This window comes from Balaenoptera acutorostrata, chromosome 6 (assembly GCF_949987535.1).
Source record: "Balaenoptera acutorostrata chromosome 6, mBalAcu1.1, whole genome shotgun sequence".
Classification (NCBI taxonomy): Eukaryota; Metazoa; Chordata; class Mammalia; order Artiodactyla; family Balaenopteridae; genus Balaenoptera; species Balaenoptera acutorostrata.
Genome location: NC_080069.1, coordinates 113,868,461 through 113,883,646, shown reverse-complemented (window position 1 = coordinate 113,883,646; position 15,186 = coordinate 113,868,461). Strand labels below are relative to the sequence as shown.

General features: G+C 47.6%; 1 protein-coding gene across 9 annotated transcripts in view; it reads left to right on the top strand.

Annotated features, from left to right (window-relative positions):
• The window catches only part of DENND1A (DENN domain containing 1A), a 537,868-nt gene that overhangs the window by 456,486 nt on the left and 66,196 nt on the right, over positions 1-15,186 (top strand). For all 9 annotated transcript variants that reach the window (XM_007194701.2, XM_007194703.2, XM_007194700.2 and 6 more), the window contains 3 exons: positions 11,968-12,072; positions 12,442-12,529; positions 14,463-14,503. In XM_007194701.2, coding sequence (XP_007194763.2) covers positions 11,968-12,072; positions 12,442-12,529; positions 14,463-14,503 — 234 coding nt within the window. The remainder of the gene's footprint in view (positions 1-11,967; positions 12,073-12,441; positions 12,530-14,462; positions 14,504-15,186) is intronic.

The window sequence follows — 15,186 nt, the reverse complement described above, 5'->3', positions numbered from 1 at the left end:
TCGATCCGTGAGTCCCATGTTCCCATTGCCACAGCTAACGTTGGTTCTCCTGCTGGTCACTCTTCAGATTGATTTATGTTTCTCAAAGGGGCCCACCAGGCCTGCCAAACCCACCCGCTCTCCAGTACGCGCTCTCGAACTGTCTTCTCCTCACTCCCAGGAAACGAAATCCTCCTCTCTAGTCAGTTTGGCACATCCTTTCCTGGGATTTGGAATGCACGGGTCATTGTGTTAAAACCCAGAATCTGGCTCTCAATGACAGCAAGGCACGCTCTGGTGGCCAAGCAGAAGGTTGTTTGACACAGAGATCCCGGCCTGTCCCTGTTCGGTGTCCTGCTGGGGAGAGCACGGCGCTCCGCTGCAGTGAGGGGTGGTCACCAGCTCTCACTGACCCAGCCGCTGCTCCTTGGACCTGCCAGCATCATGATGTGAATGCTCAGAGGATGACGATAGGGATTATTTCTGGCATATTGGTAAGAAAACGGAGGGTCCAGGGTGGATGGCCCCTGCAAGCAAGGAGTGGAGCCCCGACTCACTCATCTCTCCAGAGCCCGCTCTCTTCATCGCCACTTTCTACTCCATCTCCGAATTGCTAGGGCGGCCCCAGGGGCGGCTGATAGGTCAAATACTATCTCGTGGTTATTTCTTTTAAATAACATTGTGTCGCATGAGCCCCAGGGGCCAGTCAGACTTGGGTTCAAAGTCTGGCTCTGTCAGTGACCGGCTCTGCAGCCTTAGGCTGGTGACTTCCCCTTTCTGAGCCTCAGTAGCATATCTGTAAAATGGAGGTCGTGACGACACCTACCTCACAGGTTGCCTTGAGTCAGCGCGATAATGCACACGACAGCACCCAGGGCAGGTGGCGCTCAGTGAGCGGCCTCTGTTTTAATCGCCGCACCTGCTTTCCCCGTCGAGCTGCCCCCTTCTGCATTCTTATGGGAAGGAAATCTTCAACGGGTATGCACGAGAACCTGCTTCATTGTGTCTCGTCGGCTGGCTTCCGCGGGCCTCCCCGCTCGTCTGCCATCCCGCGCTAATCAGGATTTCCTGACTTCCCCCCGTTTGTCTCGGTTAATGCAGAAGGAAAGGGCTGCTGGCACAGAGGAGCCAGGCGTGGGCCGCCGCGCCTGTGATTTGAATGTCTTTACTGTAATCTAGCGAGTGTGTGGGGGGGGCTTCTGTCAATACCGAGCGGCTGGCCTGCCTGAATGGGCGAGTACTGTCAGCCCGGCTGTCCCTGCCCCTGCAAATCATCCGAGCAGCTCTCGTCGGGCACCCACATTTCTCCCGACTTAAATCATCCCAACAGTGAGCCGCCTTCACAGTGACACATTGATTCTTTGTTTAGGGCTTATTATGGTCACAGGGGCCCAGGCTGAGAGGCTGTCCCCCGTGTACCTGGACTACCACACCCGTGGTTCAGGAGGCCATCTTGGCCCTGTCATCCCCAAAAGTGGCTCAGCGCAACCCAGCCAGAGCCATGACCATGGCTGTGCAGGGACCACCTTCCAGTACCCCTGGCGGCCCTCGAGCACGTACCACAGCGTGCCTCTGAAGCTAGGGGAGAGCACTCTTGCACTTGGGAGTCATTCAGACCCACCAGCTCTGGAACCGTGGGCAAAACATTTCACTTGCATGGGCGTCCTTTCCTCATCTATAAAATGGGAGTCATTTATGGACGCCCCCAGCTCTGGTGAGGGTTCAGGGAGGGGAAGAGCAAGTGCTCAGCTGACATCGGCTCCCTCTCCCTAAACTCGTGCCTGCTTCTGGCTAACACGAAGTGATTGGATCCTGCAATCCTGCTGTCCCAGCTCTCCCACCCTCCTTCCCTGCCTTCCAGTAAGTAAGAATTTGGCATTCTCTAGGCTGGATATCGTGCTAAGCCTTTTCCGTGTTGCCTGGGAGCTCACCCAGGTTCCTTGGCCCCCACCACAGCTGACCCCATGAGGAGCAGCCTTTCGGACCCAGCTCTGGGAGTGGTGCTGAGGCCCGGAGCAGGGGCCAGTAGGGAAGTACTGGCTGCCCAGGGGAGGCTACAGAAGCACCCTTCAGACTTCAGAGCAAGGTTTTGGCTATGCTGCACTTTGGCCAATAACTTGGGTATTTTATTAGGAATTTGGAGGTATTTAAACAAAATGCAGAGAGGGCAGACAGCAGAAGCAAGAAGAACTACAGTCCTGCAGCCTGTGGAACAAAAACCACATTCACAGAAATATAGACAAGATGAAAAGACAGAGGACTATGTACCAGATGAAGGAACAAGATAAAACCCCAGAAAAACAACTAAATGAAGTGGAGATAGGCAACCTTCCAGAAAAAGAATTCAGACTAATGATACTGAAGATGATCCAGGACCTCGGAAAAAGAATGGAGGCAAAGATCGAGAAGATGCAAGAAATGTTTAACAAAGACCTAGAAGAATTAAAGAACAAACACCTAGAAGAATTAAAGCACAAACAAATGGAAATGAACAATACAATAACTGAAATGAAAAATACACTAGAAGGAATCAATAGCAGAATAACTGAGGCAGAAGAACGGATAAGTCACCTGGAAGACAGAATGGTGGAATTCACTGGGGTGGAACAGAATAAAGAGAAAAGAATGAAAAGAAATGAAGACAGCCTAAGAGACCTCTGGGACAACATTAAATGCAACAACATTCGCATTATAGGGGTTCCAGAAGAAGAGAGAGAGGAAGGACCCGAGAAAATATTTGAAGAGATTATAGTCGAAAACTTCCCTAACATGGGAAAGGAAATAGCCACCCAAGTCCAGGAAGCGCAGAGTCCCATACAGGATAAACCCAAGGAGAAACATGCCGAGACACATAGTAATCAAATTGACAAAAAATAAAGGCAAAGAAAAATTATTGAAAGCAACAAGGGAAAAATGACAAATAATATACAAGGGAACTCCCATAAGGTTAACAGCTGATTTCTCAGCAGAAACTCTACAAGCCAGAAGGGAGTGGCATGATATATTTAAAGTGATGAAAGGGAAGAACCCACAACCAAGATTACTCTACCTGGCAAGGATCTCATTCAGATTCGATGGAGAAATCAAAAGCTTTACAGATGAGCAAAAGCTAAGAGAATTCAGCACCACCAAACCAGCTCTACAACAAATGCTAAAGGAAGTTCTCTAAGTGCGAAACACAAGAGAAGAAAAGGACCTACAAAAACAAAATCTTAAAAAAGACCCTGAATAGCCAAAGCAGTCTTGTGGGAAAAAAATGGAGCTGGAGGAATCAGACTCCCTGACTTCAGACTATACTACAAAGCTACAGTAATCAAGACAATATGGTACTGGCACAAAAAGAGAAATATAGATCAATGGAACAGGATAGAAAGCCCAGAGATAAACCCACACACCTATGGTCAACTAATCTATGACAAAGGAGGCAAGCATATGCAATAGAGAAAAGATAGTCTCTTCAATAAGTGGTGCTGGGAAAACTGGACAGCTACATGTAAAAGAATGAAATTAGAACACTCCCTAATACCATACACAAAAATAAACTCAAAATGGATTAAGGACCTAAATGTAAGACCGGACACTATAAAACTCTTAGAGGAAAACATAGGAAGAACACTCTTTGACATAAATCACAGCAAGATCTTTTTTGACCCACCTCCTAGAGTAATGGAAATAAGAACAAAAATAAACAAATGGGACCTAATGAAACTTAAAAGCTTTTGCAAAGCAAAGGAAACTACAAACAAGACGAAAAGACAACTCTCAGAATGCGAGAAAATATTGGCAAATGAATCAATGGACAAAGGATTAATCTCCAAAATATATAAATAGCTCATGCAGCTCAGTACTAAATAAACAAACAACCCAATGAAAAACTGGGCAGAAGACCTAAATAGACATTTCTCCAAAGAAGACATACAGATGGCCAAGAAGCACATGAAAAGCTGCTCAACATCACTAATTATTAGAGAAATGCAAATCAAAACTACAGTGAGGTATCACCTCACACCAGTCAGAATGGGCATCATCAGAAAATCTACAAACAACAAATACTGGAGAGGGTGTGGAGAAAAGGGAACCCTCTTGCACTGTTGGTGGGAATGGAAATTGATACAGCCACTATGGAGAACAGTATGGAGGTTCCTTAAAAAACTAAAAATAGAATTGCCATATGACCCAGCAATCCCACTACTGGGCATATACCAGAGAAAACCGTAATTCAAAAAGACCCATGCACCCCAGTGTTCATTGCAGCACTATTTACAATAGCCAGGTCATGGAAGCAACCTAAATGCCCATCGACAGACGAATGGATAAAGAAGATGTGGTACATATATACAATGGAATATTACTCAGCCATAAAAAAGAATGAAATTGGGTCATTTGTAGAGACGTGGGTGGATCTAGAGATTATCATACAGAGTGAAGTAAGTCAGAAAAACAAATATCGTATATTAACGCATGTATGTGGAACCTAGAAAAATGGTACAGATGAACCAGTTTGCAGGGCAGAAATAGAGACACAGATGTAGAGAACAAACGTATGGACACCAAGGCGGGAGAGTGGCTGGGGGTTGCCGGTGGTGGTGGTGGGATGAATTGGGAGATTGGGATTGACATGTGTACACTGATGTGTATAAAATAGATAACTAATAAGAACCTGCTGTATAAAAAAATAAAATAAACAAAATGCAATTAGGTTGGGACTGCTGGTGATAAATGGGGCCAGATTCTCTGGCTTTCTTTATAATATTTATTTATTCTTAAATTTTTAAAAATGAGTGTTGATTGGTCTGGGTGCTGTGCTGGTCACTTTCACCTACACCCGTGGTTCTCAACCTTGGCTACATTAGAGTCACCTGGGGAGTTTTAGAAACTACTGAAAAAGTGCCCCGGGTGATTCTAATGTATGGCCAAGGTTGAGCATTGCTAAATACACTATCACATTCATCCCTGTTTAACCCCCCAGCTATCCCCATGTGACAGGTGGTGAGGATGGGGATCTGAGAGGTGCAACCGTTTGCACACAGGGGCAGAGCTGGGACTGGAGCCCAGCTCTGTGTCCCACTCCCCCATCTGCCTCTTCCTGGAGTGACTCAGCTGTTGTCCGTTGCATGCCAGCCACGGGGAGTAGATCAGAGCCTCCAGGAGTCTGCAGTGGGCTGGGAGTGGCCGGCAGGCACAGGTGGTGTTGGTGTGGAGGCTTGGAGGAGGAACAGGGGGCCCTCTTCACCTGAAGGGTTCTCACAGAAAGTAACATGAAGAAGGAAGCCAGAGGAGTGAGAGTGTGTAAAGTGGTTGGGGGGTGGTCGACAGTCCAGAATTTCTGGAAGGGAATGAGTTATGTGGAGAAAGGTGGACAGCGTCGTAAGCAAAAAAGCATCAGCTGGGGAAGGTCACAAAGAGCCTTGAGTGTCATGCTCAGGAGTTTAGAAACCCCACCTCCATCAACCCACAAACTTGCCTGAAGCTGTTCTATGCTGCCCAGTCAGATGGCAAACAGAGTCAGTAACCAGAGTCCCTATGGGGTATTAACCTCTGAAGGGAGAGGGGAGAAGAGAAATGTGAGACCAGGGGGGCCTCACTGGTGTATGGTGTGGGACCGGGGCCCCGCGCTCAGAAAGGCCCGTGCCTGGTTTGTGCTCTGCTGTCACCGTCTCGAAATTCTTAGTAATTTTACCTTCGAACTTGTGCTTTGTGAATGGAGTCCGATGGGACAGTGGAGCATGTGCAGGAGCAGAGGAGATCTGCACAGACACCCCCCTAGGAGCCTTGCCTCCCTACTCTCGCAGAGCTGCTCCAGCCCACCCAGCGTGAGTGGAGCTCACTTGCAGGGTAAGCGCATCAGTGTCTGCGGCCGAGGCTCGGGGCACTGACAGCCCCCAGAGGCCGCACTCTGCGTCAGAACCAGAACATCTTCACACTGAGAGAAGGCAGTGGTGTTCTAGGAAGCACCAATGACCACGGAAACCTATCACATTCCTTACTCATCCTTGTGTTAGCCAACCACTTCTTGCGAAAATGATGACATGGAAGGAGAGGAAAAGGTGGGGCAACCATGGTCCCTTTTCCTTTCTCATCAGTAAGCCGAAGACAGAGAATGTTAATAAAATGTGCGTATATCAAGAACTGAAATAAAAACAGTTGAGTTAGTTTTGCACAGCATTTCCACTGTCTGGTAAGAACAAAATACAAATGCATATATGATTTACAAAATACGATTCCACATATGTTAGCATTCAGAACTGGCATTGCACGATACAAAGCTGAACAATAAAAGCTATGCTAATAATTTAAATTCTTATTTTTTCTTTACATGGAATGACATTAAATAGCAAACTTAAAAAACACCATAAAGGGTCTAGAAAGAGACCATAAAAAAAGAAAAAAGCTTCATATTTTAGTACTCAACAGTGCTTTTTTCCTGCATATTCATTTTGCACTGGGTCCCCTAAATTATGTTATCAGCCTCAGTAAAACTCAATCTCTGCCCTCAAGAAATGGTTATTTGTGCAAAATTTATTTGCTGTCATCTGTCTTAATCTTCTAAGCAGCCCTAAGAGATGGGCCAGCCTTGAGTAATTGTCGCAGATGAGGGAAGACAAGTCACTTGAGACCACGTGGCCAGTATCATCAGAGTCCAGGTTCAAGTCCAGGTCTTTCTGACCCCAAGACATGTTCTCTCCCCACCATGTTGTGTTACCTCAAATGGATCAGAGTTTCTTTTTTAATTTTTTTAAGTGTTTTTAAAGATGGCTTTACCCAAAAAAAACCCAAACCAGCCCTCTGGTGTGCCAGTTGTCACGCTGTACTGTACTTATTTGTTCCCTGAAGTAGGCAAGATTCCTTGGTAACAGGAGCTTTTCTTTTTTATTTTTGTTACGGAAAATTCAAATATATACAAAATAAATAAACTCCTATGTATCCACTGCCCAGCTTCTACAACTATAAACATTCTATCATTTAAAAATTTTTGAATTATGGTAAAATACACACAACATAAATTTTACCACTTTAACCATTTTTAGGCGGACAGCTCAGTGACATGAAGTACATTCGCACTGTTGTGCAACCATCACCACCATCCACCTCTAGAACTTTTTTCATCTTGCAAAACTGAAAGTCTATACCCTTTAAGCAACAGCTCCCCGTCTCTCCCGCCAGCCCCTGGCGACCACCAGTCTACTTTCGGTCCCTATGAAGTTGACAACTGTAGAGATAAGTGGAATCAGACAGTATTTGCCCTTTTGTTACTGGCTTATTTCACTTAGCGTAATGCCTTCAAGTTTCATTCATATTGTAGCATGTGCCATAAATTCGTTACTTTTGAAGGCTGAACAATATTTCATTGTATGTATATTTTGTTTATCCATTCATCTGTAGACATTTGGATTACATCCATCATTTGGCTTTTGTGAATAATGCTGCTATAAACATAACATTCTGCCATTCTTGTATCATCTATACATACCTTCATCTACTCCCCACCCCTCGTTTGATTATTGGTATTACTTGTAGGAACTGTGTTTTATTCATCTTTGTATTCCCCTAACTCAGAGCCTGGCACACAGTAGGTGTGTTAAAAATGTTTGGATGGATGAATCTTCCAAAATTATCATTTTTTTAAAATTTAAGCAAGGTCCATAAAGAGTGGACACCTCCTTTTTTCCTTAGAATTTCCGGGTAAATGCATGCATAAAATTTTGATAAAAATTGAATTTGTGAAGGGAAATAAGAATTTGATACTTTGAGTATGGATCAGCAGAACAAGGAAAGAAGCTAAAGAATCTGATGGGAGATTTTATTTTTATGCCACGACCCGCAATGCTGTGGATAAAAGCCATTTATTTCTGGAAGTATCAGAAACCTTTGGAATCACCAGCCTCACCTGTTAACATAGATGGACTCATTAATAATGGAATTCCAATTGATTCCATGTGTCAAGAAGATAATCCAAGAGTAAAACTTGTCTTTCCATAACAAAGTCCTCGATAGGGTTAAGCAGCTGTGTTTAACTGTCCTTCGGGTCATAGATGGAAAACTCTACTAATGCGATCTGAGCTTGAACGCTCACGGCCTGACTTGCCTGAATTAACGTCGCTATCAAGTCAGTAACCCCAGCGCCTAGAGTGTCGCCCAAGAAGACAAAAGGTTTAATCAGCCTAACAGGAGGACTAAATCGGCACTTCTTGTAAAGGAGGGAGTTAACAAAACACCTTGCCTTCTCCCCTCCGCTGCAGAGAGCAGAGTGGGGGCAGCCGTTTCAACCGCAGGAGGAGCTGGACAAGTGGGTGCAAATGGTTAGGTGCCGAGTTGGTTCCATGGCAGAAGGAGCCTTCACAGCGGCTCGCCTCCTCCCTCCCGGGAGTTGTTTGTCTCTGAGGGGCTGGTGCTCTGAGTGTCCACTAGGAGAACATGAGGGGCTCCCACTTTAAAGAGAACGCTTGTGCTCCCCAGCAGGTGTCCAAGAGCAAACAAAACTGAGGCCTCAGAGAAAACCCAGGTCTATAGCAGACCATGCATGAGATGGCTGAGCTTTGGAGGCCACCTTGTATTAAACCCCAACTCTGCCATGTGCGGGTCATGTGACCTCAGGCAAGGTACCCTACCTGCTGTTCTGTAAGGATCAGGTGAACCGCGATTATGGTCATTTCCTTAGAAGATGAGTAGTGCAGGGGAATGCGCCCTCTGTGCCTGCTGCCGGTCAGACCTTTGTACATGACTCTGAGTGACAGTGCAGGGTTAGGGTAGAACAGTTGCCCTGAATGGGTGGGAACGGCTCACCTAACTTATTCACCCTTCCAGACTCCACTGAACATACCGACTTCTCCTCATATGTTCGCACCTGCTGCCCTGCAAGGACCAGCCTTTTCCTCTCTGACTCCAGTGCACGTTTTGCCACCCACCCCAGCAGCACGACACTGTAGGCAGTACTTGTTTCCACGTCCAGCTGACACTGCTGATGTTGTTCTTTAAGCTGTCTGCGGAAAAAGCCCCCGTTGTCAACATTTCCCCTGAGTCTTTCCCATCCGTGCCCATGTCCTTCTGTTCGTTTTTATGGCACAGACATCTGACCAGGGGATGTCATCTCCAATAAGTAGACAACAGGCCCCAAAATGTTCTTGTCTCCCCAAAGATGAGATTCTTTCTGCTCTCCTACAGCTAAAGCCTGCCTCAGGCTACTCTTCCATGCAAATTTGGTTGCAAACTCTCTTGAATTTATTGGTCCCTCGGCAGATTTCTCCTTCCTGGCAACACTGGACCAAAGCTCCAGGAGTGAATGCTAACAGCTCCAGTGAGCATTTCCTCTGAGCAGCTCTAAGCTCCCTGGACATAAGCGTCACTCAGCCTGGCCTCGTACTCTGAGACCTCTCCACCATCAGACTAAGCGGTGTCTCAGCCACACGGAGATCGCAGGGCTCCTGTGACAGGAACCAGGCCAAGCACATTCTGCGGTTCCTTAACCAACATCCTCGAGCTTCTACCTGGGGGCTGGGCGCTGCACTGTCCCCAGGGAGTATAGTGATGCATCCAGCGGGGCCTCTGCCCTCTCGAGCTTCTGGTCACAGGGACACCAGTGAAGATTACCCAGCACCCAGGGTGCACAAGGCACTGTGGGGGCACTGAGCAGGGGTAAGTGACTGCCGCACACAGGCCTGTGTTTAAAGGATGATAGTCCAGGTGGAAGGAGTAGAACTGGCAAAAGCACGGAAGAAAGTGGGAAAGGACATGGCCTGTGATTAGGAGATACCTCTGAAGCATAAGGTGTATGGGGGAGCATAGGAAAGTGACACAAAAGGACTCTGGAAAAGCAAGGACTCTCTCAGCTTAGGAAAGGTTTGTTTGCCTGACTAAGGAGCAAGGACTTGTTCTTTCCTCCCCCACACAGGAGCTCACGTGTGTGACACATGCTGTTAGACAAACGGGGACTCTTCCTGCCCCCATGAAGCTTATAGTCTAGTGGAAGAATTAAATAATCACACAAATGTAACATCTCCACAAACAAAGTTCTTGAGTAGTATAGGGACATGATCCAATTTGCATTTTAGAAATCACTCTGGCCAGAAGGGTTGAAGTGGACGGGGAGGAACGAAACAAGAGAGGGACATAAAGTTGAACGTCCACCATGGCTGTCAGGCCCGTGCCAAGGGATAGAGAGCAGGGGACAGACAGATGAGACGTTGCAGTGGGAAAATGGGAAAGACTAGGGAATTGATAGGTCTGCTGTGAGTAGCTATGGATAATGACAACTTCAGAAAGAAAAAAAGATTTAGAGTGCATTCCAGATGGGAGAGTAATTGGGAGTTTTGGCCATTCTGAGTTTGAGGTTCTAGTGGGCCATCCAGGTGGGGATTGAGACAGATGGGTTTGGAACAAGAGACGTCTGAGCTGACAGTGTTTATTAGGAGTGAGCAGTGTATGGGTGACACTGTGCTGGTGGATGAGACCTCCTGGAGAGAGAATTAATCGCCCTGCTGTGGTTCCGAGGGTGAGGAGCAAAACCTCCAGGCCACAGGAATGCGGCTCCCGGTGGGCTTCTGTTGGTTCTGTTGGTTCTCACCAACAGCTGATCTTTCCAGTGTTCAGCAAGGAAGGTATAAATCCATGCCAAAGTAATAAATGTCATGAAAACTCTTTTTCCTGAGGAACTGGTGCGTGTTTTTTCCTCCTAGACAGTGTAACATTTGCATTGTTCCCTGCTTGCTTCGGTGGCAGCCAGGAAGCTCAGAGCTGATTTTGTAACTGAATTTTAGAAGCCATATAGGACCTGCATATCCAGATACTATTTTCCCAAATAAATACATTTTACATATTTATGTATTCTCCAGCGCTGATTTTTTTCTTTGTTTTAGGTGCTCATGTAAGCTGCCTCAGATCCGTTGTAAAATTAGGTGCGGTGTGACTGTATAAAAATAAATATTCCCCTCACCCTAGTATTTCAGGGTCATCCTTATCACCCTGGAGCAGTAGATCTGCCCAGTTGCTGAGCTAATATTGGCTGGATTTAAGCAGGAGGGACTCTTGGAATTTACAGCCGCTACACAGGAACTTTAACACTCACCTAACTCATTAAAGCAGGATAAAAGTAGAGCTTCAAACATCTGTGTTTGCCACCAAGTCTGTGAAGGGAGAGGTACCTTTAATTTAGTTCAACATGTAAAAGTCTGATCTTTCAGAACTGAGAATACACGGTTGAAATTAAAGACTCGTCTGTGTAGACGAGTACTCCAAACACCTTCAAAGGAGGAGTGAGGAGCTCACTACAAAGATGGGTGGTTTTTAAGCTTAGGGTGTCTTTTCTCGACTCATAAGATGTAGTCCTCATCAAGCAGCATAAGCATAAAGCTGACTGGATTATAAATCTTATTTTTGATCATCCCTGGTTTTTAATATAATAAATTATTTTAAAATGATAACTCGCCACTGGTTAAGCTCACTCTGTAAACGGTTTCCACGCTGTGTTCCACGGCTGGTGCCTTAGGGACTGCAAAGGTGCAAGTGGGGGGCGGGGGGACCGCCCAGCAAGGAGAGCCCAGCCTCCATCCCTGCCCCCAGCCCTCCCAGAGCAGCTGGGCTGTTGAAGGCGGCAGGGCTCCTTCTGCCTAAGGTGCTGTCCAAAGAAAGGGTTCCTCTCCTAAAAGTGAAAAGAAGACTTTGGAAATCATCCCCCCGAAGGGCACATCCCACTAACTTGCGGTTGGGGTGTGCCTGTGGCTAATATGGAAGGGGCCGGGGCGGGGTTTGGAATCCTGCCTTTGGTTCCCACCCTGCCTCTTACCCTGCGACCTTGGGAGATGTCTTTTCCTCTCTGAAATAACTTCCTCATCCATAGAGTAGAATGCCATCGAGCATAACAGCCACTTCACAGGTAAGTGAGGATTAGATAAATCAGCAGATATAGAAGCGCCACCTAGCAGAGTTCAAGCACTGATGTCTCTCACTCCATCCCTCTCACCCTCCTCTCCCCGTCTCATCTCTGTCTCCCAGGAGGAGCCAATCACCTTTTGCGAGGAAGCCTTCGTGTCCCACTATCGCTCCGGAGCCATGAGGCAGTTCCTGCAGAACGCCACACAGCTGCAGCTCTTCAAACAGGTGCCCGGCACCCTCGCCTGTTCTGCCCCTGGGTCCCTGGTGGGGTTTCTGCAGCTGCCTCCACTCTGAGTACTGAGGCTGCAGGCATGGGTGGAACTCAGGCCTCAGCCCAGAGAGGCCCAGAGTCTGGGGAGGGAGATTGGGTGAGAAGGGAGCTCAGCCACCAGACAGAGCCTTTGCAAATATGCCGTGCAGTTTTTTAAGTTATAAACACGCAGCGAGTTTTTCAGAAACTTGCCTTTTTAAGCTCACAAATCCAAAGACCCTTTCCTGTCTTGGTTCTTTGGTCATATACTGAGGAGCCCAGCTGAACGGCCTTTCCCCGTTCCTTTGTACTAGCTGTTATGCTTTTGTTCTTTCTTTGTATAGTTTATCGATGGTAGATTAGACCTTCTCAATTCCGGTGAGGGCTTCAGTGACGTTTTTGAAGAGGAGATCAACATGGGCGAGGATGCTGGTGAGGGCATTTCGTTTTTCTTTCTGAGCTGTGGGCTGTCTGTGGGATTGGGGTGTGTTCGCCAGGAGTGGCAATGACTTCTTTTTTCCTTCACTGCGGATTAGAGAGACTGATTTCAACCTTGGCCTTGAAGCGTTGGAATTCCTCTTCACATTCTGATGAGATGCACATTGGCACATCTGAAGTCCTCTGTCCTGGGGTCACTTGCTTCTCCTGGGTGGGCGAAGTCTAGGTAACGTAGTGGCCTGCACGATGCAGTGGAAAGCACATGAGGAATCGAATTAGGAGACCTGGATTCACTGCCCAGCAGTGAGAACTTGGTCGAGTCATTTCACCTCTTTCAGCTGAAGTGTTCTTATCTGTGCACGGAATGTAACAGTGCCTACCTCACAGGAGTCCTGTTGAGATTAAATCAGAGACCCCAAGGAAAGGTTTGTGCAGACGCCCAGGACAGACCCTGGCAGAGGATCGCGGCTTAGTAGATGTTTCTTTAAAATGTGAAGATCATCGTGGGTGCCCTGTCTCTGCAGGCCTTTAGAACCAGAGGAATGATCCTCTCATTTTTCAAAGGAGGCATCTGAGGCCCAGAGAAATGTTAGTGGCTGACCCTGCCTCCTGAATCCCAATCTGGCTGCCTTTCCAAGACCCAAAGCCTCAGTCTCTGTCAGCAAAGTAAAACTAAATGCAAAACAGTAATAATCACGCTACTAGCCCCCTCTTATTGCTGGGTGTGTGTCTGGTCTCGACTGTGCTGATAATCCAACTGGCAGTCCATAAACTCATAGAGCCAGGTGTGATCTCACCTACAGACCCCTTTGTCAGGCCCTACCAGCCTGTGCTGCATGGAGAGCACAGTAATCAATAAAACCGGTGTGTGAGTCGTTGATGAGCATTTCCTGGACGTTTTCTGTGCCCACAGCCCTGTACAGTAAGAATGGGGGGCCCAGTTCTGCCCTCAGGGAACTTTTAGACTGATAGGAGAAAGCTCATAACTAAAGACAAATACAGACTAAGCCACTGCAAGGAAAAGGAGCAGACACAGGTTTTTGTGAAGGTAGAATAGAGCTCTATTAATGCTCACTCTGTAACATGAGAGCTTCACAAAGGAGGCGGGGTTTGAGTAGCGTTCTAACAGTTGAATATGGGTTCTGGGGAGAAGACAGGCTTTATGTGTTGCTAAACTAAGTCTAGTCATTCGGACTCCTAGAAAAGCTGTCTGCTGCTAAGACCTCCTTATCCCACCAGATAAAATGAATCAGTTGCCCACAGCACCTCCTTTTTCTTTCCCTGTCACTGTTTAAGCGTAAGAAGGGCCGAGTGTGTGTCCAGCAGTGTGCTTACGCTGGACACACGGCCCTGTGGTTCCTGCCGTGGCGTGGCTCACAGAACTTTAGAGGACGTGGACCTCTGAATGGGTGTTACCTATTCTAGAGGGCTGTTGAGAGGAAGGAGTAAGAGAAACTTACAGAGGAAATGACTGAGCTGGTCCCTGAGTGTGCGCAGCAGAGAGAGCAGGGAACGGTGGCCAGGCAAGGGGAACAGCATTTGCGAGGGCATGGACGGCTTGGAGGAGGTGTGGTCAGGGAGCCTGAGGTTGTGCAGGATGGTAGCACAGGTTGGAGAGGCAGAGGGTGGGCAGTGCCAAGACAGGACAGGGGAAGAGAGGCAGGGTTGCTAAGGGGCCCGACCTCTATCCAGTAGGCGAGGAGGAGGATTTGGGTTTGTACTCGGGGCACTGATAGGATCAGATCTCACTTTGAGAAAGAAAACCTGTGGCAGCAACTCCTTCAGGGAGTGGTGCATGGGAGCCTCCACGTGATTCTCCAGATTTTGAACTTTCCACGTCCTGCATGCTGAAAGCAACTTGAGGAACTCCTGAGGGCATACACGTGACTTCTTTAAATACCAGCTTCTCTGCTTCCTCTTTCCCCAGGGAGCGATAAACTGTACCACCAGTGGCTCTCCACAGTCCGGGTAAGTGTCACCCCCGCAGAGCCACCTGGGCCCCTCCTTAGCCTCCTGGCAGCCCTCCTCTTCCCCTGCCACCCACAAGGCTGTCATTCGGCCCAGGGCACTCTGTTCTCCCAGCTGAAGATGCTTCTGTTTGTAAAGCCAGGCCGTTCTCGTGCCAGGTGGAGACTCGCAGGATGAGACTGTCCAAGGCCATCCCTCAGTCAGGATGGTGAGAGCCAGGAGAAGCTTCCTTGTCTCAGGAAGCAGGCCAAGGCGTGTTGAAAGGATGTGGCCATCTTAGAGCATTTCGGGGGGTCTCCTTCTAGGGCCAGACCAATTGGGAACTCTTCATGGGAAAACCAAAAATTCGTCCCTCTTGCTGCTCTGAATATGTTTCACAGCAAAGGCTCCTGAGAGAATGGAAAATGCATCACTGAGAGTTTTCATCCCCTCGCTGTTGTTGTGAACAGTTTTTTATTGTGTTGGAAGCCAGGTGCTTAGGGCTTCAGAAGCCACTAAAGAATTCAGATGCTTGCCTTTCCTTTACGTGGGTTCATTAGTGAGTATGTACCAAAGGCCTTCTGTGTGCCGGGCGCCACTCTGGGTACTGGGGAGACAGTGGGGAGCAGGACGCAGGCCCTGCCCTGGGGGAGCTCCCGGTCTTACTGGGGAGGCAGGCACATAAACGGGCAACTCCAACAGAG